This window comes from Sinocyclocheilus anshuiensis, unplaced genomic scaffold (genome assembly GCF_001515605.1).
Source record: "Sinocyclocheilus anshuiensis isolate Anshui unplaced genomic scaffold, SAMN03320099.WGS_v1.1 scaffold286, whole genome shotgun sequence".
Lineage (NCBI taxonomy): Eukaryota > Metazoa > Chordata > Actinopteri > Cypriniformes > Cyprinidae > Sinocyclocheilus > Sinocyclocheilus anshuiensis.
Window position 1 is genome coordinate 749,343 of NW_015544135.1, and position 27,649 is coordinate 776,991.

At 38.0% G+C, this 27,649-nt stretch overlaps 1 protein-coding gene across 1 annotated transcript in view; it reads right to left on the minus strand.

Moving 5' to 3' along the window:
• Positions 1 to 27,649, minus strand: part of hydin (HYDIN axonemal central pair apparatus protein) — a 63,291-nt gene that overhangs the window by 26,407 nt on the left and 9,235 nt on the right. Inside the window, 21 exon segments of the mRNA XM_016494636.1 lie at positions 203 to 377; positions 472 to 612; positions 710 to 919; positions 1,347 to 1,518; positions 2,564 to 2,686; positions 5,274 to 5,587; positions 5,820 to 5,963; positions 7,866 to 8,009; positions 9,137 to 9,392; positions 9,485 to 9,723; positions 13,991 to 14,143; positions 15,103 to 15,267; positions 15,387 to 15,522; positions 15,595 to 15,695; positions 17,877 to 18,112; positions 18,222 to 18,289; positions 19,710 to 19,933; positions 20,742 to 20,860; positions 21,176 to 21,275; positions 22,861 to 23,038; positions 23,315 to 23,516. Of these exon segments, the coding sequence (XP_016350122.1) occupies positions 203 to 377; positions 472 to 612; positions 710 to 919; positions 1,347 to 1,518; positions 2,564 to 2,686; positions 5,274 to 5,587; positions 5,820 to 5,963; positions 7,866 to 8,009; positions 9,137 to 9,392; positions 9,485 to 9,723; positions 13,991 to 14,143; positions 15,103 to 15,267; positions 15,387 to 15,522; positions 15,595 to 15,695; positions 17,877 to 18,112; positions 18,222 to 18,289; positions 19,710 to 19,933; positions 20,742 to 20,860; positions 21,176 to 21,275; positions 22,861 to 23,038; positions 23,315 to 23,516 (3,600 nt within the window).

Below are 27,649 nucleotides of genomic sequence, written 5' to 3' on the forward strand. Positions count from 1 at the left end.
ATTACTATTTTCAATTTTAATATTTTTAAAATGTAATTTTTTTTTTTTTAAGTTTCAGCAGCCATTACTTCAGTCATCAGTGTCAAATGATACTTCAGAAATCATTCTAATATGCTGATTTGCTGCTCAATAATCACTTCTCATTATTAAAACATGTTAAAAACAGTTGTGCTGGTTGTGAAAACTGTGGACAGAAACTTACTCAGGTCTCTAGGCAGGTCCAGACATAGTCGAGGGAAAATACCCTCTCCTCTTACAGTAATGTTCTCGGCCTCATAGAAGGCCACTTGCAACTGAAAGGTCTTGTGAAAGACTTCTGGGATCCCTGGGAGGTAATATACACTGAGCCTGATTTCTGCATACGGCTCTAGGTGACCCTTCAAAAGAAACACAACCATGACACTTGATGCCACAAATTTGATACGCAATGGATGAAGTCATCAGTGTATTAAAACATGAAGAACATCTCACCTTGCTGGGGACGATGAGAGGCTGACCAGGCAAGGGTTGCTCTGCAAAGAGTCCTTGTTCTCCAGTTAGAGTAGAGAAATCAAAGCCAACTTTCCCTGTGTTTTTCAGAGTGATCTCTGCTTCCGCCACATGGTCAAACAACTGTAATTATAGGAAACAAAACAGAAGGAAATTTTCCATTTATACACATCACTGCTGAAATGATCCTATTGCTATTATGGTGAAAGTGTGTAGTTACCTGTAAACCATAGTCAATGACGTTTGTGTCCAGCATATATGAAACAAAGGAAGCCTGACCCTTGAGTGTGATCTCATAGGTGGGCCCTCCTTCCACCTCACACAATGCCAACACATGCGTGCTGATGTCAGCGTGGCCGAGAAACGAGAAGGTCACCAGCTTGGTGTCACCAGGCTGTAGTTCCCCATACAGTGATGAGATATCAAACACCTACGAAATAGATGAGTATAATCGTATTGCATGAAAAAGAGGCAATTCAAACTGTACGATACATCATATGGTTTCGAGAATATTGCTCCATGCGAAAGCTGAAAAATTCTGCCTCCTCAGGCATCATCTGGATGTAAGAAGGCAACAAGGCATATCTGAATCCATTCACTGTGCCACATCCTGTCTACTGAGTTACCTTCTTTTGACCAATTTCTGAAGGCAGCGTAGGTGTATCCTGTTATATCCCACTATATCCTGTGCATTTGATTTTGTTGTAGATCATTAAACTATCAAGCTGTCTCAGAAATCTGTCCTGAATAAGTTTTGGGAGATGCCTTTGTGCACAAACACTGCCTGCAAAGTCATGCCTAAGCTTTCAGAAACAGCCTATGTCAACATAAGGAGACAGACGCAAGGTTATACCAACCTCTTTCACACCTACACTCGGATGCTCAGTGGCTGTGAGACTGATAGGTTTGCTTCCCAGCTCTGTGCTCAATGGCCTTTGTGTCGAGTAGTTCCTATTCTGCTCCTGTCCGTTGGAGCTTCCGTGATGCAATTCATCCTCTTCCAATTGAGGTATGATTATGTCAGCCTCCCTGCAAAAACATAAACAATGAAACATTATTAGGGGTTCCAGATCTCCATCTCTCTTACATCACGTTTTCATTCCGCCTAAAGGGTCAGACGGAAACCAAATTGGGTCTGTCAAGACGGCCATTAATTACAGAAAGCATTGAATAATTGAATGGATGTAATTTATCAGAAGAAATGTTCACATGGGAAGTCTCAGGCTTTAAAGAAAGGGAAAAGAATATAATAAGAACCACACTCACTCAGAATAAGCTTTGATGGAATCAGTGTCATAATATTTCACTTTCGGCAAAAAAAAGCAAATCAAATATCTTGTAAAAACTATTCAGACGGAAAGTTGTATGGAAGGTGGGCAGGTTGTAACAATGGGTGTTATTATAAATGGAGTCAGCAGGGGGCAGTGTTAATCAAAAAATCTATCTTTCTTTTCTTTTTTCCTCCATAAGCCAGGAGGTGATTACTTAGTACAGATAATGAATAAGCTCCACAGGACCCCTGGAAATTGAAAACACCAGCCATATCTAGAAAAAAATTGTATTCCTCTAAAATCCATCTGAAAATGTACGTTGGCTTTTGTGCTTGAATGCTGTTTGTTTTAATATGTGTGTGTGAACAAGTAGCTCCAACCAACATCTCTGTGAACCAGGCTGAGAGCACGGAACAAATGACAGTGTAGAGAGTGTTTTAGATGCTAGGGAATTCTGGTGCAGGTGTTCTCAAAGTCTCTCAAGAGACATGTGCTGCCAGACACACTCGCTACACTCAACAAATGCAGATAACGCCTCACATTTACTTGCCCTCTTCGATATGAGTGCATACGTGATGGGTGCTCTTGAGTACTCAAATGATTCTGTAGGAGGCTACGCTCCGTACTCTCATTATCAACATGGAGAACCAGTGAGGAGGTGAGGTAATACTCAAAGGTCTGCTAACATGATGAGATTCGGGTAAACATCCCACTTTATATGTATCCTCATCATTCCTGCTTATTATCAGAGAAGCTTCAGGGAGTTGTCAGCCTCTAGTCTCACACAGAAGCTGTTCTCAGACCTGTTTGTGTCCGTCTTGCCGTCAGCTTCTTTCTGCTCTAACAGCTCCCACTGCGCCTCCCCGCTCTCCTTTCTTTTCCCCCCAGCGTCTCCGTCAGTCCCTTGACTGGTCTCATCAAAAAACCTACCAGAAAAGAAGGAAAAAATAATCAGTCTCATATCAGCCACAGACACCACAAAAAAAAACGGTCCATCAGCAAGAAATCCGCTATGTGTCGGGAGCCCAAATGGATCAACGAAGTGGTGCAATAATACTGGCTTCGCTCTTGGTTTTAATTACTGATAGGCTTTTAATTAGCAGGCTGGACAATGCATGCTGAAACCCTTGTGATATTGATAGGAAAGGTCATAGTCTTATTGGATCATGCAGGAGGTGGGAAGCGAATAACAGAAAGTGATTAATCTTCACTGGCTTGCACTGTAGCCCCACGGAGGCTTATCGATTAATCCGACGCAGGACATGGCAGCCACTAAACAACAATTTAAAACTATAAAAACTCAACCCAAAGTTATCGACAGCCGAGATTTAAAATAAAGCTTTGTGCAAGCAATTTTTATTTTTTAAACAGGAAACCATAAGCATGTGTGTAAAGCTGAGAGGGTGTTGGATATATTTGACTTTGAGACAAGAAAAAAAAAAATGCACGTGACTGCAATAATTAAATGGATTTAATTCAAACATCCTGTCAAATGTAACAAAAAATACAATGGGAGAAATTAAAACCACAAGATTTAAACAATTCACTAACAATGTCTTGATGTTGTTTCCAATTGCATTATTTGATTATTTCAAATAATGCAATCAGAATCAGCAATGTCAAGGATTGTCCCGCTTAAACAGTGTGAGCTGAATCTGAACAGTGAATGAACACCAGTAAACTGAATTAATTCATTCTAACGCATCCTATATTTAAGATTAGTCAGATATTTACACAACATGAACATAATACTACAACTGCATCTGTACAAAATTATGTAAATACACAAGTGAAACTGAATGAAATTGAGTGAAATTGATCTATCTGCTAGTCGTTTTGGCGAGTTGGTGGATAATTTTTTATGAATTTTCACGAGTTTGCCTGCCCCTCCAGTCCTGATCATTAATGGTAAACAAACTTGGCTTGCTGTCCTTAATGGAGGCTCGAACCCCCCCATTGTGGTACAATCTAGAGGGACAAAAACAAATAGAGTAGGAGATGGGGAGGTGGAGGGCTGCCAGAAAAATTGACGCTGAAACGGAGCAATGAGAGCTGCTTACATAGGCTCATAATGATGATTGACAGGACTGAATGATTAGGCTCCTTCCGAACCTATGTTTGGAACTTAATTTCGTGTGATCTGCTTACACCCCACAGACATTTAGGTTTAGGGGTGGACCTTCATAATAACAAGGAACTTTTCTAAAAGTCATACATTACCATATGAATCACATTGTACAAATTCATATGAAATCATCACCTGGTTAAATACATTTTCTTATGACACTGGATTAGCTTGTCAGAATTTTTTTGCCTCATTTGGATATACTATTTGCAAAAACGCACTAAAAAGCAAAAACGGTTTTAACATGTTTGTGTTAAATGATGATACTTGCTTAAATTATTATATAATAATGTTTGAATAATTGGTTTCATTTTGCACTTAAAATAAAATGTTATTTTCACTGATTAAAATTAGATGCCATTTTAGAGTAAAATAAACTAAAATTATTTAATATGACATGAAATATGAACTAAATCTTCATAAAAAGAAATATGATTATATAAATGCAGTAAAAATATTTATTAAATTAGTTACATTTTTATTACTTGATATTTAATTATTTACATTTTAATATAAAGTGAACACTGGTTGTAATCTAAACACTTACTCGGTTTCTATAATTGCTCCACTACATGGCACTGAATGCTCTATTTTAGAACACGAGATCAAATGTTTGACTGTTATTGTAAGGTGCTGCATTTGAACACCACAGAGACTGTAAATGCTGATGATCCATTATTTAATCACATGCTTCTCCACTACTCACTTCCATCAGCAGTGTGAGCTGCCATACCATCATCACCCGTTTATTCAGTTATAGTAAGTTACTGCATTTCCTCACAGGGCTTGGAAGGCTTGACTGGACATCTGTCCGTATTTAACAGCTGAGTGCTGAATTAAAACATTGATTGCTTAATCTTTTGGGGCTTTTTTGGGAGTCGTTTAATTCCCCCCAATTTATTTATTTATTTTTTGTTGTTATTGATTGTCAACAGAAAATCAATACTCCTTGAACATTTCTCTCAAGAAGTCCCTTATGCAGCTTTTGAATTGCTAAATATCAGCGTTAAGTCCATACGCTCTGTCCCCTTTCCTGCGACAGGCTATATTAAAAATGCACTGGCTTGGAATTAAAGCACAGCACAGCCAAGTTTACTCTGCAGAGAGGTGTCCCTGTGCTTCTAACCATTTTAGTTTATGCTTAAAGGACTACAAACTAGATCACTTTGCATTCAGACAAAATTTTGAAAAATGTCCCAGTGATTTTATGTCCATACAATGAAAGTCACTGGGGTCTGATTGTATGGACAAAATATTCTTCAAAATATCTTGTTTTGTGTTCCTCAGAAGAAAATAAGTCAGGAAGGTGTGTATATTGTGACATATTTTCAATTCTGGGTGAACTATCCCTTTAGGGTTTATATTAGAATTTGAACTTCAAATCCTACCCTATATGGCAATGCTGTCGATCTACAAGGAAGGCCCATCGGTAGGAAATAGAGAGTGGGCTGCAGTTGGTCATGGTGAGCTTGCGGCGGGATTTTGTGTTGTTGAGAATGCAGCCAAAGTCCAATGTGGTGCTTGAGAACACGAGATTAGGGAAGTGGACCTCACTCCTCAGCACTACCCTGTCCTGCTGAGGGTGGCTGTGGTAGCAGAACTCCAGCACATCCTCAACCATACGGGTGACATGGTCCTGTCGATACATGGGGTTGAAACGCACCCATAGCTCTTTTTGAGCTCCGACAGCCAGCACCAGACTCTAGAAAAAAGACCAAAAATTCAAATGCTCAGGTCAAGGTAATGGAAAGCATTGAAATCTTACCTGCACACTTGCATGCAAAGATGTGCAACAATAGGATAAAATAAAAATATTTATTTATATAAGATTATTTATTTAGTTTTTTTGCTTTTTGGAAGAAAAAATTAATGGACCCCATTAATTACACTGCCATTACTGGTATATAAACAGCAACTAAACTCCACCTGTTTACCTTTGAGGTTGTATACAGTTCATCCCCGTCATAATCACACAATCCAAAAGGCTCACGCAGGGTCAGTTCCATGGAGAGGTTTAAGGAGGACAAGCTCTTCAGTACCAGCCTCTGATACAATGGAAGCAGAGACACATCTGGAGCCTGTGAGTTAGACAAATATATTGGAAAAACAACATATAAAGCAAAACCAATAAAACACAATATACTACGGGATTAGTGTGTGTGTGTGTGTATGTACACATTTACTGTGACCCTACTAAGTACTGTATAATCTTTCATAGGGACTGAAAATGTGTCTCAGTTCAAGACTGAGAATTTCTGAAACTACAGTGGTAGGTGTGGAGGAAGTAATATTGAGAGCAGCTATTATTAATGCTATTAAGACACAATATAATTTTCAAGCACAACTACCAGTTATTTGTGCAATTTTACTGTCGATACTTAAAATGCAAATTTCACTCTCCCCTACTCTCTTGGTTTCCCTCTTCCTCCACTTTCCTCTCATCTCTCTCTCTCCATTCCCTACTCGCTCTCTTTAATTGCTTTATTCCTCCAAGCTCTACTAAGGGAGCATTCAGTAAATCTAGCAGCACGGGCTGTCAAAACATGGACGAATGGGACAGAATCAGATAAAAAGAATGCCACTGAAATAAATTTGCATTTTTAGTTCTAAGATGCAGACTTGCAAGGCGCCTGAAAGCAGCTGTCAGAAGATATAAGAAGTGTATGAACATATGTATGGCTGCAGCAAAAAAAACAGGAATCTGACAAGGGGGATGGTGTTGTGTGTGAAAATGTGTGCGTGTGTGTGTGTTGAAAGAGAGATAATAAAAGTGAAATTATGCAGACAGAAAATCATTTTCATTATAATGATGGTTCCCCCTGAGCTCACTGTGCTTATTCTACAGCTTTTTTTAAAAACAGAAGAGGACCTGAGATGCCAATGCTGAGCTGTGGGCTGGGGTTAAAATTAATTTGCCACCTCAGCTTACAATCATTTTGCCAATGAGAAGTAAATTTGGACGGCTCATTTGAATGAGTCCACATAACAACTGCATGGTCTTTACTGTCAATATTAGGGGCAGCCATCTATTTTCAATTCCAATAGACCATGACATTAGCCTATGCCTCAATCTTGTCTTTATGCAGTCAAGTGACTTACAAATTAATCGAAATTGGCTGACTGGATGAACAGACGATAGATATCTCTTCTATACCATTCATAAATTAGGCTTAATTCCTGTACAAGGGAGCAGTTAATTGCCTCTATCTAACCACACACTGCAAACTATCTTTCCAGCAGTAAGGAAAGCATCTCGTACTTCTTAAAAAGTGAATGGACATTTGATAAAGGGTACATGTACAGCCACTGTGCTGCGGCACAGATAATGGACCTGACATTTAACATACACAAGCAATACAATATTGATAAAATGAGTAATTAAAGGGACACTTCACCCAAAACTGAAAAATCTGTCATCATTTATTAACTCTCATGTCATTCCAAACGTGTATGACTTTCTTTCTTCTGCAGAAAACAAAAGACGATATTTTGAAGAATGTTTGAAATGGTTTTGGTGACCACTGACTTCCATTGAATGGGGAAAAAAAACACATTTCTCAGAATATCTTCTTTCCACAGAAGAAAGAAAGTCATACAGGTTTGGAAAGACAAGAGGGTGAATACATTTTGGGGTGAACTATCTCTTTAATATATAAAATTATTAAAATAATATAGAAAATGAAATAAAAATAGACAAATTAATTTAATACAAAAGTTAAAACCTTTACAACTCATCTGCATTAAACATTAAAATGCAACTAAATAACATCAGACTGCTGAGAAATTTCAGAGCATTAAGCATTTATGACACCAGTTAGCAGATTAACCTTGGCACCCCTGAAAAACTGAATAAACTAAAAAAAATAAAAATATGAAATAATTGAAAAACAACAAAAAATATCTACAGTTAAAACATAAATAAATGCATTTAAGTTATAAACTATAATAACACTTGATGGTAGCAAGAGCTTTTTGCAAACCTTTTCCACATAGAAATTGATTTGTTGTGAGGAGATGTCTACTGCTGGGGAGACAAATTGGCATGTGACGTCTGCAGACATGATGCACTCTCTCACATACTGACGCCCGACAACAGCATAGCATAACAGTTTCTCTGTAACCACCTGCAATTCATAAACACACACATTTAAAAACACATCATATGTATACACAAAAGAGATCCTTTTCATATTCTCAATTTATGAATGGATGTGAATCATCTTTGAAAGTATCATTTTTAAAGTGCCCCTATTATGGGTAATGAAAGGTTCATATTTTGGTTTTGGGAGTCCCCAACAACAGGTTGACATGCATGCAAGGTCAAAAAACACTTTCATTGTCTTATAATATGCATTTATTTTTATGTTACTTGCTCAATAACTCCCAAACGATTTGCTCAACGATTCATTTTTCCAAACCCCTCCTTTGCGTGACGCCAATCTGTGGTGATTGATCCGATTGGTCGATTTCTTTTCATCACACCTGTAATGCCTGATAAAGCAGCGTTTGTGAGCGCAGTGCTGCTTTGTGTACAGCGTTACCGGGGAAACAGCTTTTTTTTAAGCAGCACCTAGTGGCACAGAATGACTTTGCATTTTCATTCAGACCAAGGCGAAAAGGCCAACAAGTGGGCGGGCAATATGCTAATGTTTCATGTTGACGTCAACATGATACGGCTTGGGATTCGTTTTAAAAATGTCTCGTTTCAATTATTTAGAGTCGACTCTTTCTTTTGAGAGACAATAACTTTATACACGGTGCACTTTCAGATTTAAAACTTTGCAGGATGTTTTCATTCACTTAGAGCTGAGTTACGCACTGCATGAAAGGTAATTCTCAAAAATCCATAATAGGGGCACCTTAAAAAGCCTGCTCGGCCTTGTCAGAAATGCACTAAAACAGAACCCTTCTCTATGATGCCTGAGTGCCGGCACACTGACAGCTGACCGACTGATGGCTATGCAAAGCAGCATCCTGGCGTGGGATGCAGCAGGGCAGGCCTATATTCACTTCTCACCTTCTCTCATCTCTAATTTACCATTAAATCAATAAGGACTCAAGGAGGCATGCATCTCTGTAATGCTCTAGAGAGGAAGTCAATACACAGCTCTGTGCATCTTGACTAAAAGAGGATTAAGTGTGGCTTTCAGGGCCTTCATCACTGTAGTATTCAAACTTCAGCCGATTGTGAACTACTTTTGGCTAACATATTTAAAATTGTTGCGAAGAATGTAGTCCTAGATATAGATACCTTGGGAACGTCAGAGGAGCCCTCAAGCAGCATATCAGCTGAATGGCCAGGAGCAAGTGATAAACGTGCAGGGGATAAGCGTAAAAGTGGGCCTTCTTGAACTGAAGTTAGACTCTTGCTTTTCTTGTTCCTAGACTTGTTAGGTGACAGAAGTTCTCTATTAGGAAGCTGTGGAAACCCCTCTGTGGTCCATAATATTTGGTGAGTGCGACGTCCTCGATTGGTGATTCTGAAGGCGTACTGACATGGGACGGAACTGGAAGATCAGAACAACTATGAAGTTTTGTGAATAGAGGACACATGTTATTGTTAAACTCAAGGACATCTGCATGTGATTGGTTGTTTTACCTGAAGTGAGTTCCCAAATCCAGGTTAGGAGCAAATGGCCGGTCAGTGACTATGGTGGTGCCCTTTCCTTTGGCCCACACAGGAATGTTAAAGGTCTGTCCATCCTGGATTTCTAGTAAAAGCTCATCCTGGAAGGGCAAGGTGTCATTCAGGTGGGCTATCAACTTCAATTCCAAACTCTGCTCTGGAAGAATTTCCCCTTCAGGGGGATCCACACACCAGTGAGACCTGTTCTTCACCTATCAACATACATATACATGGTATAGCACAAAATCACTAATTCCATAGTGAAGTTTTGAACATATGACAATAAAAAAGGATAATAAACATTGAAACATTCTAATAATTCTTTACATATAATGTTTTAAAAACCTATTAATAGCATTACTCTTGCTAATTTAAATCTTGCTTACTAGACATGTAAACTACAGTATACATATAAGTGGTTACAATTAGGGCTAGTGAAAAAACATATAGCCCCACTTTTTAATGCTAATCAAGGCTGCATTTATTTGATCAAAAATACAGTGAAAACAGTAATCTATTATTTTAAAATAGAATTTATTAATGTGATGGCAAAGTTGAATTTTCAGTAGCCATAACTCCAGTCTTCAGTGTCACATGATCCTTTAGAAATCATTAGAATATGCTGATATTCATATATCTTATCTTAGATATCTTATATGTAGATTTTTTTTAACAATGTGAAAGTATTTACTGTCACTTTTGATCAATGTGTCCATGCTGAATGAAAGTATTACTAAAAAAAAAAACTTACTGACCCCAAACCATTGAATGGTAGTATATTGGTAATTTATTCTTACTGAGGAACTAAGCAAATTAAAATCTGTACTTTCCCATTTATTACAATTGTGACCAGGAATAACCAGCTATATTTAAAAACTAGAAAACAGCAAAAATTAAAAGTAAAAAGTTTAACTACCCAATCTTACTATTAAAATAAAAAACACCTAGCTAGGAATAATTTGAATTAATAAACAGCAATGAGACACTAAAGCATCCATTACTTCATACAATATATAGTCCAACACAGGGCACAAGAACAAAACAATCGCATACACAAAACAATGGTAAACTCCCTTATGTGTGTGGACTGATTCTTCTGTGTCTTATGTAATGTTCAGGGGAAATGATCCCACAGTGGATGAGTTTTCTAGTGGGGAATGAGAAATATTAATGATCATTCCCTCCCGGTTGGCTCAAACACAAGTAAATGCCAGTCAAATGCAAACCGCTCAGCAAAATCTTATCTCAGTCTTGTAATTGAACAGAGATTTAAATGAGCATCCATGTAGCGATAACGTGTACATATGTGCGTCTATATGTCCTGCCAGCAGGATTCTTTTTATCTGAAGGGAATAGGAAATACTGGCAATAGTATAAAGGAATTGTGATCATGAATCAGTTCTATAATGATGAGTACTGAATGGCTAATGAATGGACACTGTTTATGCTTCAACTCACCCAAGTGTCTGACATCTGCTCTGTACTGGGGTATTGACATGGAGGATATGCATATAAGCAGTTTTTTCCTTATTCAACCCCCAGATGTGAAGCGCCTCCTCTCTGGCCTACTTTTTCTCCCTACTTTCATTATTTCCTTTCATTTTCTCATAACAAGAAATACACCAATGAGAAAAAGTGCAAGCTCGTCTTTGCATGCAAAAGTGCACCTCACCAGCTGCTTAATTTGTACCACTGCTTTTCATAACTGTTGGCGGAGGATTCAAATCAATTTTCATAATGCGGCCAAATGATTGATGTCCTGCGCATTAACTTTTAATTGGGATTTTCTGACTGAGCAAAGAGAACCTGGGAGTTGGTGTGTTAAGGGATTCTGATTAATAGCGTTTTATTTATCTTAAGAGTGTGGCTCATCCTGATGGCTGAGTATAGCTTTTGGCACATTTATCATCATTCCCATTACTCTCTCCTTTTATAGTCCTCATAGGAAAAAACTAAGTGAGCAGACTGTAGAGAGGAAATTGAAGGTAGAGTACAGTATTTCCTGTTTCAGTGTGCACAATCTAATACATTAATACATATCTGAATGTACATTATCCCACTTTTTACATAAATAATAAAAAGGCATGGAATATTGAGTTGAAATGACAATAGTCAATTTAGCAGAAAATAAAATTTTGACCACAGAATGTAACTGTCCAATCAGAATCAAGTGTTCCAGAAAACTGTGTAAACATCTCACGTAGATTAATTGGCAGCTAACTTTTTTATAACCAACTCCTCAAACTGATATGGATTCTGAGGCATGCAGGACCTATATATTTGTGTGTGGCAAAGTGTGTTTGTGAGGCAGAAAGTGTGTTAGAGACTGATCAGGAGGAGCCTTACTCATATCTCACATTCACTCAACTGTGCAGAGCCCCATGAATAATTCTGGAGAAATATACTGACCATCAGAGATTTTGGCAGCACTTTATATGAGAAGCCCTTTGAAATATATTTAATGTATCAACCTTTTTTAACGTAAGAGCAGGCACAGCCATTTGTAACTTGACTGTGCAAGGCTACTAGTGTCATCTGCGTCCAGATATTTTAGCTATACAAAAACAGCCCGTTATGCTGCTTGATACTGCAAACAGGTATTTGTTTACATATTATTTCCATTTATTATAATAAAAAACACATTAACTACTTGTTTGTAGTGCAGTTTTACAGTTTACTGCATTTTGTTATTATTCTAGTTATTTACATATAACAGCTAATGAATCAGAAGCCTCAGTTATTCATAGAAATAGCTTACTTCCATGCAGCAAAATAAGGTGGATATACATACTGCGCACATACTGTACATATTCATTTCCAAAATAAGCACTACAATATTTATAACATATTGTTGCATAATCATGAATATATTGAATTTATATTGAATATATTCAAGCTTCATTTATTTGATTAAAAATATAATATGCTTACAACTTAAAACAACTTTTCTATTTAAATATATTTTTAAATGTATTCATGTAATGGCAAAGCTGAATTTTTGTTTTTAAAAGCCCTCTATATTTTACATTAAAATTGTAATTTATATTCATATTTAATTTTTCTATTTATAAAAATAAACATTCCTTAAAAATACAAAAAAATAAATCGTTATATACAAACACCTTTGAATAGCCATCAACACAGAAATACAGTAGATGTTTTGGAACCAGAAGCTAATGGGGCAATGTTTACCAGCCAAACTATTAGCCCATGATATAATGTAATCATATTCCTGCACAGTACATGGATGTATTGCAAAATATTTATGATTAAGTTTAAGCTTATACACTAATATAGTGTACCTCATGTCATAGTATTTGTTTAAATTTACTAAAAAAAACTAAAAAAAAAACTCTCTGCTGATTAGTCCCAGGACAAGCCAATTGTAACGAAGTCATGACCAGCAGTAGGTCTTCCCTTGGAAGAGGGAAACTGCAAATTCAGTATTCAGCAAGGAGGAAACGCCTTTGAGCAGGTAGAGGGAAGAGAGAGGGCCCTATTATTTGAACTGCGCCGGACTAAAGGAGGTCAGCAGGGAGACATAGATCACTCCGTAAGTCTTCATTTGAAAGAGAAGTGGCAAAGCAAGTGGGAGAGAGATAGAGGAGGAGAAGAGAGATAGACGAGCCGGTCGATAGGGAGCTAGATCGAGATTGGGGCGATTTCCCCTTGAGAGGGGAATCAAGTGAAGAACAAGCCAGCTGAAATTTCAATAATAAGATCAGACCTGCATCAGACGGTTTAACACCATTGATTGCTTTAAACTTCATCGTGCTGTAGAGTTTTACAATGGAACCAAGAGCCAGTCTCAGGAGAGACATATCTTTCCGAAAAACTCACAATACTAGTTTATCAGAAACTATATGAACAGATGGACGCATAACAGCGAAAGACTGCATTTTGAGTATTTTCAATTCACATGGCACTCTTGTCAGCATCTGCCTGGCACGCAGCCATGCTATCGAGCGCCTGTAATGAAATTCAGGATTGACTAAAGCTGGAAAATGTTTGGTAAAAACTATGGGCTTATGAAAGTCCTCAGCTTTGGAGGAGAAGACAGGATCAGTGTACCAATGAGTGTCAGCCCATAATCTATGATGCCCTGAATATCTGAATGAGTTTTTCTATATATGTTTCCAAGTCTCTTCGTGTATGTGTGTGTGTGGTTGCATGCAATCCTTCCAGGGATTAATTAAACAAAGCCTAATGCTAAATTTATCAGTGCTGAGAATCTAAGAAGCTTATTTAATATAAAGAGCGGCCAAAACGAAAAATGGAGATTAAGAGAAATTAGGATCTATAAAAGGCATGTAGTGATATAAGTCTTATCTAATCTAAAATCATTCACAACACATGGAGAGAAGATCATGATACTGGACTCATAGGAAGAAAAAAGCAGAATGGACATCAGGTGAGGAAACTAGGCCCTAGAGAAACAGTACTGAAGCGATTCGTCCCTTCTGTCGCAATAGAACCCACCATTTGAGCAAAGAATCTGGCTGGGATCGGGGAGTCGTTTGACAGCTGCAAAGTCCTTGTGACATCAGTCAGCACGGGAATGCAGCCAAAGTTCAGCTTGGCAGCCGTGACAGAGACAGAAGGTCCCTGGCCAACACAGGAGAGCAGGAGCTCCTATAGAAAAAAGAAATACATATCTAGCAATGCACTGAAATTCTTTTGCCAAAAATGCAATAAAATCCATTTGTGATGTTCCACTGATAGAGATAAAAAAAAAATCATAAACCGAACACTGCGTAGGAAACTGCTATGTTACCAGATCTATTAACAGTGAACATAAACTCTGACAAAGAGAAAAAGCTGTGTACGCATGAAATTATCCATTTTAATCATTTTAATGTAAACAGCGGCTGATGATTGATGACAGCACTAGCACAGACAGAGGGAGGCTGTTTAACGCAGCACCTCATGTAATAGCAAACATTCAAAAGTTTGCAGTCATTTTTTTTTTTGAAAGAAATTAATACTCTTATTCAGCAAGGATGCATTAAAATAATTAAAGATGAGAGTAAAGTGATTTAAAATGTTGCAAAATATGTTTCAAATAAATGCTGTTCTTTTGAACATTTAAAGAATCCATTCAAAAGAGTCCTGAAAAACTGTATCACCGTTTCCACAAAAATATTAAGCGGCACAACCATTTAACATTGATAATAATAAGAAATGTTTCTTTAGCACCAAATTAGCATATTAGAATGATTTCTGGATATAACAATAAGCCCCAAGAAGCCGTGGCCTATGGTGATTATTTATAGAATATTTTACAACGGCAATTGTAAATTCATAATCAAACTATCTGTTTTATAAGAGTCATGTGACACTGAAAACTGGAGTAATGGTTGCTCAGCTTTGCCATCACAGGAATAAATTACATTTAAAAAATATGTTGAATTAGAAAACAGTTATTTTGAATTGTAATAATATTTCACAATATTATTGTTTTTACTGTATTTTTGATTAAATGAATGCAGCCTTGGTGATCATAAAAAACTTTTGTCAAAAAAAATAATCTTATTGACCACAAACTTTCGAACAGTAAAGTAAACACAAATATAATATGTGCATACACTCACCAACGGTGGGTCTTGGCGACCTAGTATAGCAATGTGAGCCGTTTCCTGCAGGCTGCCCACTGTCTTGGCCTGTAGAACTAATGGAATCTGTTCTGTGCTGTAGGGCTGGATGACCCCTCGTGCATGAGGACTTGAATAAAGAAGAGCGGGGTTCTCCTCATATGGCTGCACAGAGAAACAGAAATGTGTCATTTGCATGAAAATCAAAACACGTATCTCTAATTTCTGATTAAGAACTTTGAAAGGCCTGCAATATAAAACACACTAACTTTTACAGAAATCACCTGAGGCAGAAGTCCATAGCAAGCAGGAAGATCACTATCATTGATGAGCTCAACTGATTGCTCATAGGGACGACCCAGGAAACAGTCCTGGAACTGAAGAACCGGGTTCTTGAGGACCACATCTGGCACAACACACCTACAGGGACACTCAGATATAAGTTTTGTGAATGGAAACCACTTAATTTCTTTATAAAACGGTATATATTACCTAGCTTTGATTGGGAGAGCCAAAACTTCCTCTCCAACACTTTGAACATCCAGCACTAAAGCCATAGTGTAGTCTTGCACCGTGTTGGAGCAAAAGGTTAACTGCAAAACAATCAAAGATTAGTATGATTTTTGAAAGAGGTCTCTTAGACCCTGTCCCAAATCGCACCCTAAACCCTCGCGGTCTTCCTCTGAGTCCACACTTTCGTGCAAAATGACGCTTTAACTGTCGGGTAGAAGTCTGTTGTGGAGCTCGCCCCTGTGCGGGCTCGGCAGAAGTGCGTATCGGGAGCGCATAGCAGCCACAAAGGGGACGCTCGCAAGCACCCTTCTGAACACTAAAATGACGAATGGGACACCCTACGGTCTTGTGGACTTAACGAACATGTGCACGCGGTGGCCATTGTAAGTCCATAAGACCGCAAGTACACATGAAGTGTTCCATTTGGGACAGGGCCTTATACTCAACAAGGCTGCATTTATTTATTAAAAAATACAGCAAAAACAGTATTATTTTGAAATACTGACATTTTAAAACAACTGCTTCATATTTTAATATATTTTAAAATGTAATTTATTCCTGATGGCAAAGCTGCCTTTTCAGCAGTTTTAAAAACAGTTCTGTCATGACAACTCTCGGATTGGCATGGTAATGTATATGACAATGTTAATGTATTTGGTCTTGGCGGATTAGATCTGCTACGGAGCTGCTGCTGCTGCGGCAGAGCAAGTACCTAGACTTGCTACTGCCAATACATCCACAACATGCTGCTGTGAGCATGTACGAAATACTGCTGCTGCAAATATAACATACATGAAATAACCCCCATATAGCATAAATGCATCACCTTGTAGCAGATCTATACAGGTGGAGCTGGGGAAGGTGAAGGGTTTCTGAAGCACGCTGTGAACTGCTACAGCAAGCACTAGTTATATATTTGAATGTTGAGCAATGAGCTCATTGGCTACCGATACAGGAGAGAACCAATCAGCTGTGCCATGTGATAATGATGTCATTAGGTCAGAGTGAGTTAGACCTATCTGCACCATCTAGAGTTTCATGCCAGAACTCTGTATTTGTCCTGCCTAATATTTTTGTGGAAATGATACTTTTATTAGGATTCTTTGATGATTAGAAAGAACAGCATGTATTTGAATTAGACCTTTTTTGTAACAAAAGTCTTTACTGCCACTTTTGAACAATTTAAAGCATCCATGCTGAATAAAAGCATTAATTTCTTTTCCATCTTCATTCAATCTTACTGACCCCAAACTTTTAAAAGGTAGGGCCTAGTTAAAATTCTTCATAAGATTTTATACCTCAGTCATCATATCATAAAACAAAACCACTTAACTATAATTGTTTAAATCACAATTAAAACAGCTTTGAACAGATTTAACAGCTGCTTGTCTAAATTTAGTGCTTCACAAATCACTGTGTTATTCTAAACCGTTCAGATAGCAATATTCCTCTCCCTGCAGTGTTTAAGTGCTCTGAAACCGCACATATGGGATCACAGACAACTGTCACCGAGAAGAACGGCAAAGTACTCTCCAGGAGCTATACTTTTATTATGCTAACATGTCTGGGAGGCTGCCGGCCAGCTGCGTGATGCATCTGAGAATATCATCCCATTCCACTAATATGACTAACCACAAGCCCCTAATATGTATTCTTGTGCTGAGGCCTCATTAGAGCACGGTGAGCCACGCTCGTGTCACAGAGTGGGAGAGGCACATTTGCACACTGACAGGAGACACCCACATTCACTGGAAGCACAAAGACAGGCGGACACATCCAACAGATTAGCCCTCCAAAGTGCTGACAGCTCCCATTGATGGGAAAAGACCACCACATGACAGGTACGCAAGGTACCTGGCAACCAGTGAAAGGAGAATGGGCGAGATAATCACAGCCCTAGAGAGAGAGAGTGAGAGAGAGGAACGAGCTACTATTCTCATTTATCACTTTTTCCAATATATTCCACCTCCCATTTTTCTATTAATGGAATACAGAGGCCCTTTTTCAAAAGTCCACCTGTCTGAGGTTTAATAGGGATTAAAGGTCTTCTCTGAACGGACGTTTAAAGCTGCACTTAGTTTTAAAGACCAAAGTTTCAGTCTCTGGAGAGAATGTTGATGTTTGTGGCACGGACAGGTCATAGGGATCGTCTCGATGGGTCACTTCAGGTTTGCATAGGGAAATTGATTCAAATCGCTTTGAGGTATTCAGTGAGATAATATGTTGACGGCTCGGCTTAGCATCAGAAAGACCAAAAATACCTGGATATCAATCTCAGACATAGCACGAACTGTGCCTGAGCTGGGTGATAAGATAAACTCTTTCGGTCTCCTTTCGGTTTTGTCTCCCGGTCCCCATTCACTTCTATTCAGCTGAGCGACCTGGTCCGTGCTGGTAATGCTTGCCTGTCCCGTACCATCTCCGGGGATCCGCAGTCCAAAGCTCATGGGCACCACTGAAGTGTTGCTGAGGCGACATGTCAGCATTTGTGGAAACCCTTGGGTCAGTGAGAGAAGACTTCTTGATTATACAACTAATATGCAAAACAAGCATTAATCGCTAACATTGATCCTGACTAATGAAGTGAAGAGTGCAAGTTCATTTACCAAAGGACACCTCCCCAAAGTTGAGCTCTGGGACGCTGAAGTGGAATGTAGGCCCAATTAAACACCCCCTGCAAGAGATGAAGGGATGCAGAAACTTTCAAAAAAGCTACTTGCCAAGAATGAAGACCATTGAAAATGTAGCACTACAAGTAATTATACAAAACTAATAGGCTGCTGAGGTGAAATCCAGTGGACCAAGGAATGAGTGCCATTGTTTTTAAATGACAAGGCAGAGTGGTAGTTTTGGAATGTCTACATTCAGCACTTTTGGTGGTAATCCATCTTAATCAAGGGGGAAGTGGCTTGTGCTAGTTTGTTTGAAAGATTTCAGCAGAGCTCTGCTTCGTTCATTTAATTAAGGTTCAGCCTGTACAGATTCATTTAATCAGCCATAAGCTAATGATTAAAACAACGAAGAGTGAAGGAGAAACATTGGTGGTTTTTGCTAATGGTCATAATAGGCGATTGATTAAAGGAAGGGATGTGAAATATGGGTCAGTCTTGCATCAGGCAAAGGATATCGGCATTGCATTAAAAATCAACTCTGGTTAAGCTTAAGCAGTACTTGGGCTGCATCTGAATATGCCGACATTCTGGCGAAAAAATTATATAAAAATAGTAGTATGTCCGAAATCACAGTATTCATAAAACAGTATATGGAGGACCTAGAACGTCCGGCTAGATTCAGAAATGCGCATCCAATCGACACTTTTCTATCCCAGGAGGCCACGGGAGAGTATTTGTAAATGGTATTGGATTACATTCACACAACACACACTCATGACATACAGAAGATACTTTCTTTAACGGTCACAAAGTAACATCAAAAGTTTTTACTGTGATGTTTTAATAGTATGTTGCCTACCAGGGTGGAATGTGTATGAACGCGACAGGCAATCTATCATATGTCACGGTCGGGTTAATGTTTTAAAACTGCCATTAGTACATAACGATGGAAAGCAATGGGGACTGGCAGGAAATGTTCTAGTGTTGTGGAAAATTAGCAATTTAAGACAAAGGTTCATTTAACAGATACCAAGCAAGACATTTGACTTCCTCAAATGTTTAGATAATAATTCATTCATGACAGAATTTGATAAAGCGATAGAGTCTAGCATGAAGAAAAACAAGTGTCTCTTCTGATAAGATAATGATTAAAATGCCTAAAACTATAAATATTTAAATATTTCCATTATACTGTGTACAGACAAACCTAATCCTCTAGGGAGCAATTTCATGTAGGTTTTAAATATGAATATGAATGATTTTCCTCATGGACAGCAAAGGTAACACATTTAGAAATTACTAACAACCAAATACAAAATTAACTATTTTACTTTTAGAATGGAATATAAATAAATATTAATTAAAATAAAATAAATATTAATTAGTCAAAAATAAAAAATGAATATTTGTCTTGGCCTTAACTATGAGCATTGATTAGGCCATGTTCATACAGTAGTTAAAGGGTTAATCCATGAGGTTTACCTGAAAGTGACAATTACAGGCTCAGTGTTTCCCACCACACTGAAGTGTAACTCCTCAGAGAAGACACCCAGTTTGTCAGAAGAGAAGTGGACCTCCAGTGTTTGGCAGGCTCCGGGTGGGATCACGCCTTCAGAAGGGTTGAAGGAAAAGCAAAGACCCAACACTGTACTGGGCTTCACTAGTTTATAAGCACCCTTTATCAGTCCCTTGTTAGTCAGAAGCAGCTAAGAGGAAGAGAAAACAGACAGAGATAACACAAAAGAAAGAGAGTCTGTATTTGCCTGCACAGACTTTCAATTGTTTCATTCTTTCACCAGTGGGATCAGTTTACGTTGTTTAATCATACACTTGGATACTACCTCAAAAAGAGGCCCACAGAAACAAATCAGATTCAAACAAACAATCCAAAACTTTCAGGACAATTATATTATTGGGATCATGCAAAACTCAAATAACAAAAGGAATTGGAAAGCCACAATGTTTACATAATTGAGTGCATTCGAATTGAGCCAAACACTGGTCTATTTCAAGACTCAGTAATAATAAGGGGCTTTTATTATTCAATTAAAACTGCCGTTGAGTCCATGCTACACTTGGCAAATTGTCAGCAACATCCTGATTAAATTTGATGTGAGATCCTGCTTGCTATGGCTTCACAGCAAATCAATTTTTTGAAGGGTTCTTCTGTTACATCAATATTTTTTCTCCCACCATGGCTGCATGCTTTAGTCCGTGTAATGATTTGGAAGAGGTAACGCTAAGTGGTTTTGTCTTTTAGACTGTGCTGAAAGTTAGAAAGGGGACAATAACACTAACAAACTGCATTCAGCTGTAGCACTTACTTACTCCAATATAAAACATTTAATTAGTTAAGTTTAGTGTCAGAATGGACCCATTTTGCAATTTGCACCTTTAGTGTCATGCAGCTGCTCAATTATTGAATAATCATTATTAAATACAAGATTTAATGGGATGCAATGTAATTTAATCTCAATTTTTTGTTTTTAGCAACATGGTTTTCTTCAGTTGTACCTTATAGCTCTGTTTTGAGCCAATGACAATGTTTCCCATGTCTAGAAAGTAAAAGTTGAACTGCAATTTTGGGCCTACACCCTCTGCCTGTATGCAGAGTGGCAACCGAGATTCACGACCTGTGGAAGTACAGAGCATTCAAATGAGAAAACAAAAAGGACAGGTTAGCATAATGAAACAGGCTGTGAAATTTCACTGGCTTCAATATCAACAGTCTGACTTTCTAGGTCAATACTACTCCAAGCAACCAGAATATTGTTAGACCTTAGTCAAACATGCAAATAAATGCAAACCTGCAGATGGGCCTAAGCGCCACATGCAAATATACTAATGCATTGTTAGAAAACAATACAAGCATGCATGAGCATAGTTGTAACAGCAAAAAGCAATGTATTTTAACACGACATCTGTTATCATGATGCTACTGTAAGTACCAGTGATTTCACAGTAAACAGTCTGTTGGTAGATCCCGACTTCCTGTGGTTTGAAGATGATGTTCACCTCTGCAGTGCTGTTGGGCCAGATTTCTCCCTTCTGTAAACAAAGCAGTCAGATCAGCAGAGAGAACACATAATTGTACCTCAGTCACAACAAATTGATTTTGATTCATTTAAACAGATGTTATTTGTTGTATAACTGCAATGTAAAACCTGTATTACTGTCTTTGTGCTGTAACCTTTCAAATTTTTAAAAAGTATTTTTTTATGTCTTTGAAAGAAGTCTCTTATGCTCACCAGGGCTGCATTAATCAAAAATGTAGTAATAAGAGTAATATTTGTCAAATATTTTTACAACTTAAAATAACATTAATATTTGATATAATTACATTTTTATTCAAATTACCAAAAACAAATGGTTTAATAGTTTTAGTTTTTAGTAGTGCATCATTATGGGAGAAATTATGTGTAAAAACTGACCAAAAACCTCCACACTACTCCCTGAGACAGTAAACACATACATAGTGGTGAAAACCTAATAGCCAGACCTGTGAACCCAAACTTCACAGGTATAATCCCAGCAAGTGATGCATCAATAAACTTGGGAGATACCGAGGTCTCCTATCACCACTGCGCTCTTGAGCAAGCCACTTACAATTAAGGTGCTCCAGTGGGGTTGGCCTTCCAATTACATTGGATACAAATCTTTGCTAAATCACTAGTGAACAAACAGCATGTTGTGTCACCAGGCAGTGCTTGACAGAGAGTTGACTGAGCAGGTGCAATCAAGCTCTACTGCATGTAAACAGATGCTCACATCCAAGCAGAGGGGATACCGATCTGTTTTGTTTTGCATTGTCTCTGTCTTTTCTTGCCTAAGCCTGCATAGTCCTGGTTTGAAAAAGCTGCATTTGCATGAGCAGACAAGGTGAGAGTGGATTACAATTAAAAAAAAGAGCAGAGGAGAATGGGAATCATTTTCAATTGTATCCATCCTTATACCTTTCTCTGTCTTAAATAAAATGCACATAAAAATAAAGGACATTGTGAGATGCAGAGGAAAACAGGATCAGCAGTACATCTGTACATGCCTTTAAGAGGCTCAAAGTCACAGTGAGGTGGCAGAATTAACACAGAACACTGTTGGATGTGTCTTTTGAAGGTTATGTGATTGGCCATTTGGAAAAAAACAAAGTGCTGAGCGGGACTTCCGAGACGCAGATCTGTCATAATCAGCTGGCACCATTGCATACATTCTGCAGCTACTGCAGATACGCAACACAAAGACACAAAACCAATAAGATGACCAATAACTAGGTGCATAACCAATGCAGAATGCAGTACAAAGAAATAAAATCAGATGCAATAAAGTGTTATTAGTAAAACTTAAAAACTACTCATTCAGAATCAGAACTACCATTTAGTTAAATACATCATATTTAACTCTCACCCACATGACAAACCCTTTTGACTAATTAAAAACAAGCTCAGTATCTTTTAAATTGCTTGGCTGAGTGGAGTGATGTCTAAGTTTGGTTTCCACCATATGTTTAGGCATATGGTTATATGGTACGAGGACATCCTAAGTTTCAGATTTAATTGCTGGTTATGTAATATTGCATTGGGGAAACTGAAATCTAAAATACTAATGCGTGTCATGTGTCTAGTTTTGAGCAACACACCAGGGGCCTCATGATGATGTCCTGGTCATTCAAAGACAAAAGCTGCTGCTGAGTTTGCATCAGTCCCTCCTGGAGCGTATGGGAAAACAGTGAAAGACGAGCTCGCAAAGAAGGATCAGTGTTTTCTGTCAGAAACTGCTCCATTTCATCATCTTCTTGATGCAGCTCTGAAGAAAGCCTACAAAAGGGGAAAGAAAACAACAGAGAGAAAGAGAAAAATTGACAGAGGCAAAGACAGACTGAAATACATGCCTACACATTCATAATATTAAAAGAACAGTTAATAAAAAATAAATAAAAAAAATTCTGTCATGATTCATTACCACAGAAAATGACTTTCACTTGTATCTCAGTTTTAAAAAATGCACCTCAGATTTCCAAAGATTTCATATTTTCAAATAGAGTACTTGAAAAACTCAAATTATAGCTAAGACTCAAAGCTGATTTGCCAAACCTTAATTTGTCCCGTTCCTCTTCATTCTCAGTGGCAAATTTTTTCCACTGGTAATGCACAATAGAATCACTCTTGTTCATTATTGCCACTTTCTCGTAGCTAGCCAAGGAGATGTAGGTTTTCTCCACCATCACATTGTTCTTGTCCAATCCAACATTTATATCTGCAGACTCTCCATAGAGGCTGATTTGGATGTCTTCTCCTACAAAGAGTCATAAGGTTTACAGATATATCAAAGTAAAAGGTTTGTATATGAAGACAGTTTACTGTTAACACAAGAATAACAGACACAACATTAACCATAGAATGTGAATATACAACTCTTGGGTATTGGTGGTCATTCTCATGAAACTATCCATTAAATTTCTCCTTTAAAAATATATTTTGTGCCAACCCAGTTACATATGTAAAAAACAGGGCAAACTGGCATGAGACCGCAATCCCCTAAAAGCACCAATGGCAGTGGAACATTCTGCAAGTGATCTACTGGCAATGTGCAAATTAAAGAACACAGATCCAGCCAGCTCATTTCCATAATGCTCAACACAATCTACCAAGAGCAGGGCAAATTAGCAACTATCGCAGCCATGTCAAGCGCAAAATATGTTAAGGCATGCTTTATTGGGGCGTAAAATAATGGTGCAAATATCTGTAAATTGACTACCGCAAATGTTAGTAAATCACGTTGCACGATTCAGTTAAATACTCTCAACCAATAAATTTTGTGTCTGAAGGAGAAACTCCTACAAATGCATATGCAATAAAATTCGCTGCAACGAACATAAATCTTGCCAATAAAATGTTATAGGGTTGACTGTTCTAACGTTGAAAGCAAAAACATAACTAGCAAATATCATTTCATCATACCACATTATTTGAAATAAAAAATAATATTTTATTGAACTTAATTAGGCCAAAGAAGGTTAAATGATGTACCGAAAAAGACTTGATGGCCATTTAATCAATTGCCAGTCAAAAAAATTGATTAAATCTGCATATCTGTATAGACATTGAAAGCATGACATTTTAGCTAAAATGTATAATTTATAAAATGACATGTTTTGCATTACAGACTAAACAGAGATACATCTATAAAATAATGCAGTATTCTGTTTTGTTATACAGAATGAGTAGTAAAACATGAGGACACAAATGGGGTACCAATGGAACTGTTTTCTACGAATAACCCTTGGAGAAGGTATACACTTGTGAAAGAGTGAATAGTAGAAAAAGTCCCCATTAACTCTCCAGCAAGCATAAAGTTTTACAATTAGCCAATTATACGACTGAAGCTGCGATTGTTTCAGTCACCATAGTGGTGGTGCTAAATGTAAACAAATAGAAGTGTGTGTTCTTTGTTTGTTACCATGGTGGTGCTGTTGTGCTGCAATGACTGTGAACCTGAAGGTCCATCAGGATAAGAGCTCCCCAGTGAAAAGCAATCACATGACATCACCAAAAACCAATCAGCAGCAAACACAAGTAACATTCAAAACAAGAGCTCAAATCAGAAGTGCAGCTGACTTACATACATTTACCTGCATTTTTATTTGTTTTACTCGTTTGGCTACATTCAAAGCAGGAGCTTCATGCTTAGTGGACTATCACAACCCTGCCTTGTCCATGATGTCAGCGCACTTACTCATGCACCCACACAAAGCAAAAAAATAAAAATAAATTCAAATATAAACAGCAATCACTATAAAATGATATATACCAAGTAAACATTGATCTTGGACAATAAATCTTCTTCTGCTCTGGATATATAGCATTTGGAATATGTGATATGATTGTGCTGACTGACAAACACAGATCTGGGGAGGAGAGGTGCAAATATATGAGACAATTCCTCAAGTAAACAAAGCCAAAGCAAAGTGATGGATATTGTAGAGAAACAAATTTCAGCTGCTACATTTATTGGTTGTCTTAGCACGCTTCATTGCCCAAACGTCACAAGTGCATGCACTATTTCACTTGACATATTACATGCATGCATGTACGAGCATATGCGTTCACACCTATGTTTTTGAGTGTGCGACTGTGCGTATATGTACACCATTTGCAACTCTTGCACATATTCTAGAGAGAATACTTTTATTTTTCTCAGCATAGATCTCTCTCTGAAGACTCTATTCTGCAGGGGCCATAGCTCTTGGACACAAACAGACAGGTCACCAGAGGCATTTCAGATTGTTAAGACTTTACCCACCCTCCTTCATACCATCCCATCGAGACCTTCATGGTATCAGGTGTACGGCACAAAATTAACCCCTAACCTGTTTGTCTTTTTTGTACATTGAGGTCTTCAAAATACACTGACTGTCTTCAATGCACACTGATCCAGTACACTGCCTAATGAGGCTGCTATGGATGCTGGGAAGACAATAACTTATGCAAAAGTAAAGCAAATATGTTGATAAATAAGAATATATCAATATCATATTGGTTATTGGACAATATTAGTTTTATCAGCATTGAGCGATATTGCATGCTGAAATTAGATATTTAATTGCAACGCCCATTTACCCCATTTTTACATTCAGATTACCTTTGCCAGCATCTAACACACACCTAATCATTAAAAACACAAATAACTGAACAACACTGCGTAGCCACAGACTGGTCAGAGTGCCCAATGTGACCCCTGTCCACTGCCAAAAGCACCTACAATGGGAACATGAACCTCAGAACTGGACCATGAAGCAATGGAAGAAGGCTACCTGTTCTGATGAGTCATGTTTTCTTTCAGATCAGGTGGATAGCTAGGTACATGTGCATCATTTACCTGAAGAAAAGATGGCCGCAGGATGTACTATGGGAAGAAGGCAAGCAAAAAGAGGCGATGCTCTGGACAGTGTTCTGCTGGGAACCTTGGGTCTTGGCATTCATGTGAATGTTACTTGGACACGTACCACCTACGCAAACCCACGTACACCCCTTCATGGATAATGCTCCCTGCCACACTGCAAAAATTGTTCAGGAATGATTTGAGAACATGACAAAGAGTTCAAAGTGTTGCCTTGGCCTCCACATTCCCCAGATCTCAATCTGACAGAGCATCTATTTTATGGATGTGCTGGACCAACAAATCCAATCCATGGATGCCCCAACTTTCTGGACTTAAAGGATCTGTGGCTAATGTCTCAGTGCCAGATACCACAAGTCTTGTGGAGTTCAGAGCTGCTTTGGCAGTACAAGGGGGCCTACACGATATTAGGCAGGTGGTTTGGTTGATCGATGTATTTTTACATTTAGATTACCTTTGCCATCAGTTAGTGCTCACTTAATCTTTAAAAACACTAATAATTTATTAACACTGTTAAATATAATATTTAGCAAATCTCAAAATAAATATCCTTTTTCATATTTAAATGTAATGTTAACAAAATATTATCACAATGCAGCATAGCAAATAATTTGTCAAACAATATCCAAAGGCAAAACTTAGTGTTATCAAATACAAACAGCAAAAAGTGATGTTCTTAAGGTTAAACCACAGAAAATAACAACAGTGTCTTGCAAAATGTAAACAATATGTAATACTACGCTTTGACCAAATGTTTTCCTGTGCTGTTTAGTAAAAACTAATGAGTGTGTGAGTAAGAGGAAACTAAAGCCCGGAGCATTTTCTCTATATTGTCTATATTTCTGCTCCAGTTATGCAAGCATGTGTCCTAGCAGAAGTACTGCTGTTACTCCATGCACATTTTAAACAAGCCATTGTAACTGCAGCAGAACATATGAAGTACCAGGAGCAGAAGTATTTGCATTTATGCTTAAGTTTGGAAAGAGAGGAAAGAAGCTGTATGGGAAAAAAATAAAGGCTTTATGAAAGGGAATAGACAGACAGAGAGTGTACAAGAAAGATAGTAAGATTACAGACAGGCAGAGAGAGAAAAAAAACATTGGGAGAAGATATGAAACCATCATAATTATCAATAAGATCCTGAAGATGATACAGGTAGAAGGCAGGTTGTGTCCTGTGGTTTCTTTCTTTTGTCAGCTCCATCCCAGTTTCACCCTTTCAACCTCTCTCCACTGATTAATTCGCCATAGATATCACTTTTCACAAATGAGCCAAAGACATTTAACCTCTGTCTCTATGCATGAAGCTTTAAGAGGGAAAAAAAAAAGAGTGAAGGAAATTGTGTCTTTGATTGGACACTGCATCTGCCAGCGGGCTGAGGGATTGTGGGAGCTTGTTCAGAAGAGAGGGAAGGGGAGAAGAATGGGAAATGAGGAAAGCTTTCATAGTGCTGCAGAGTGTGTGCGTATGTGTGATGTCTTCATCAGCTCACACTTAAGTGCACTCTAAAAAGCCTGTCGAGATAAGGG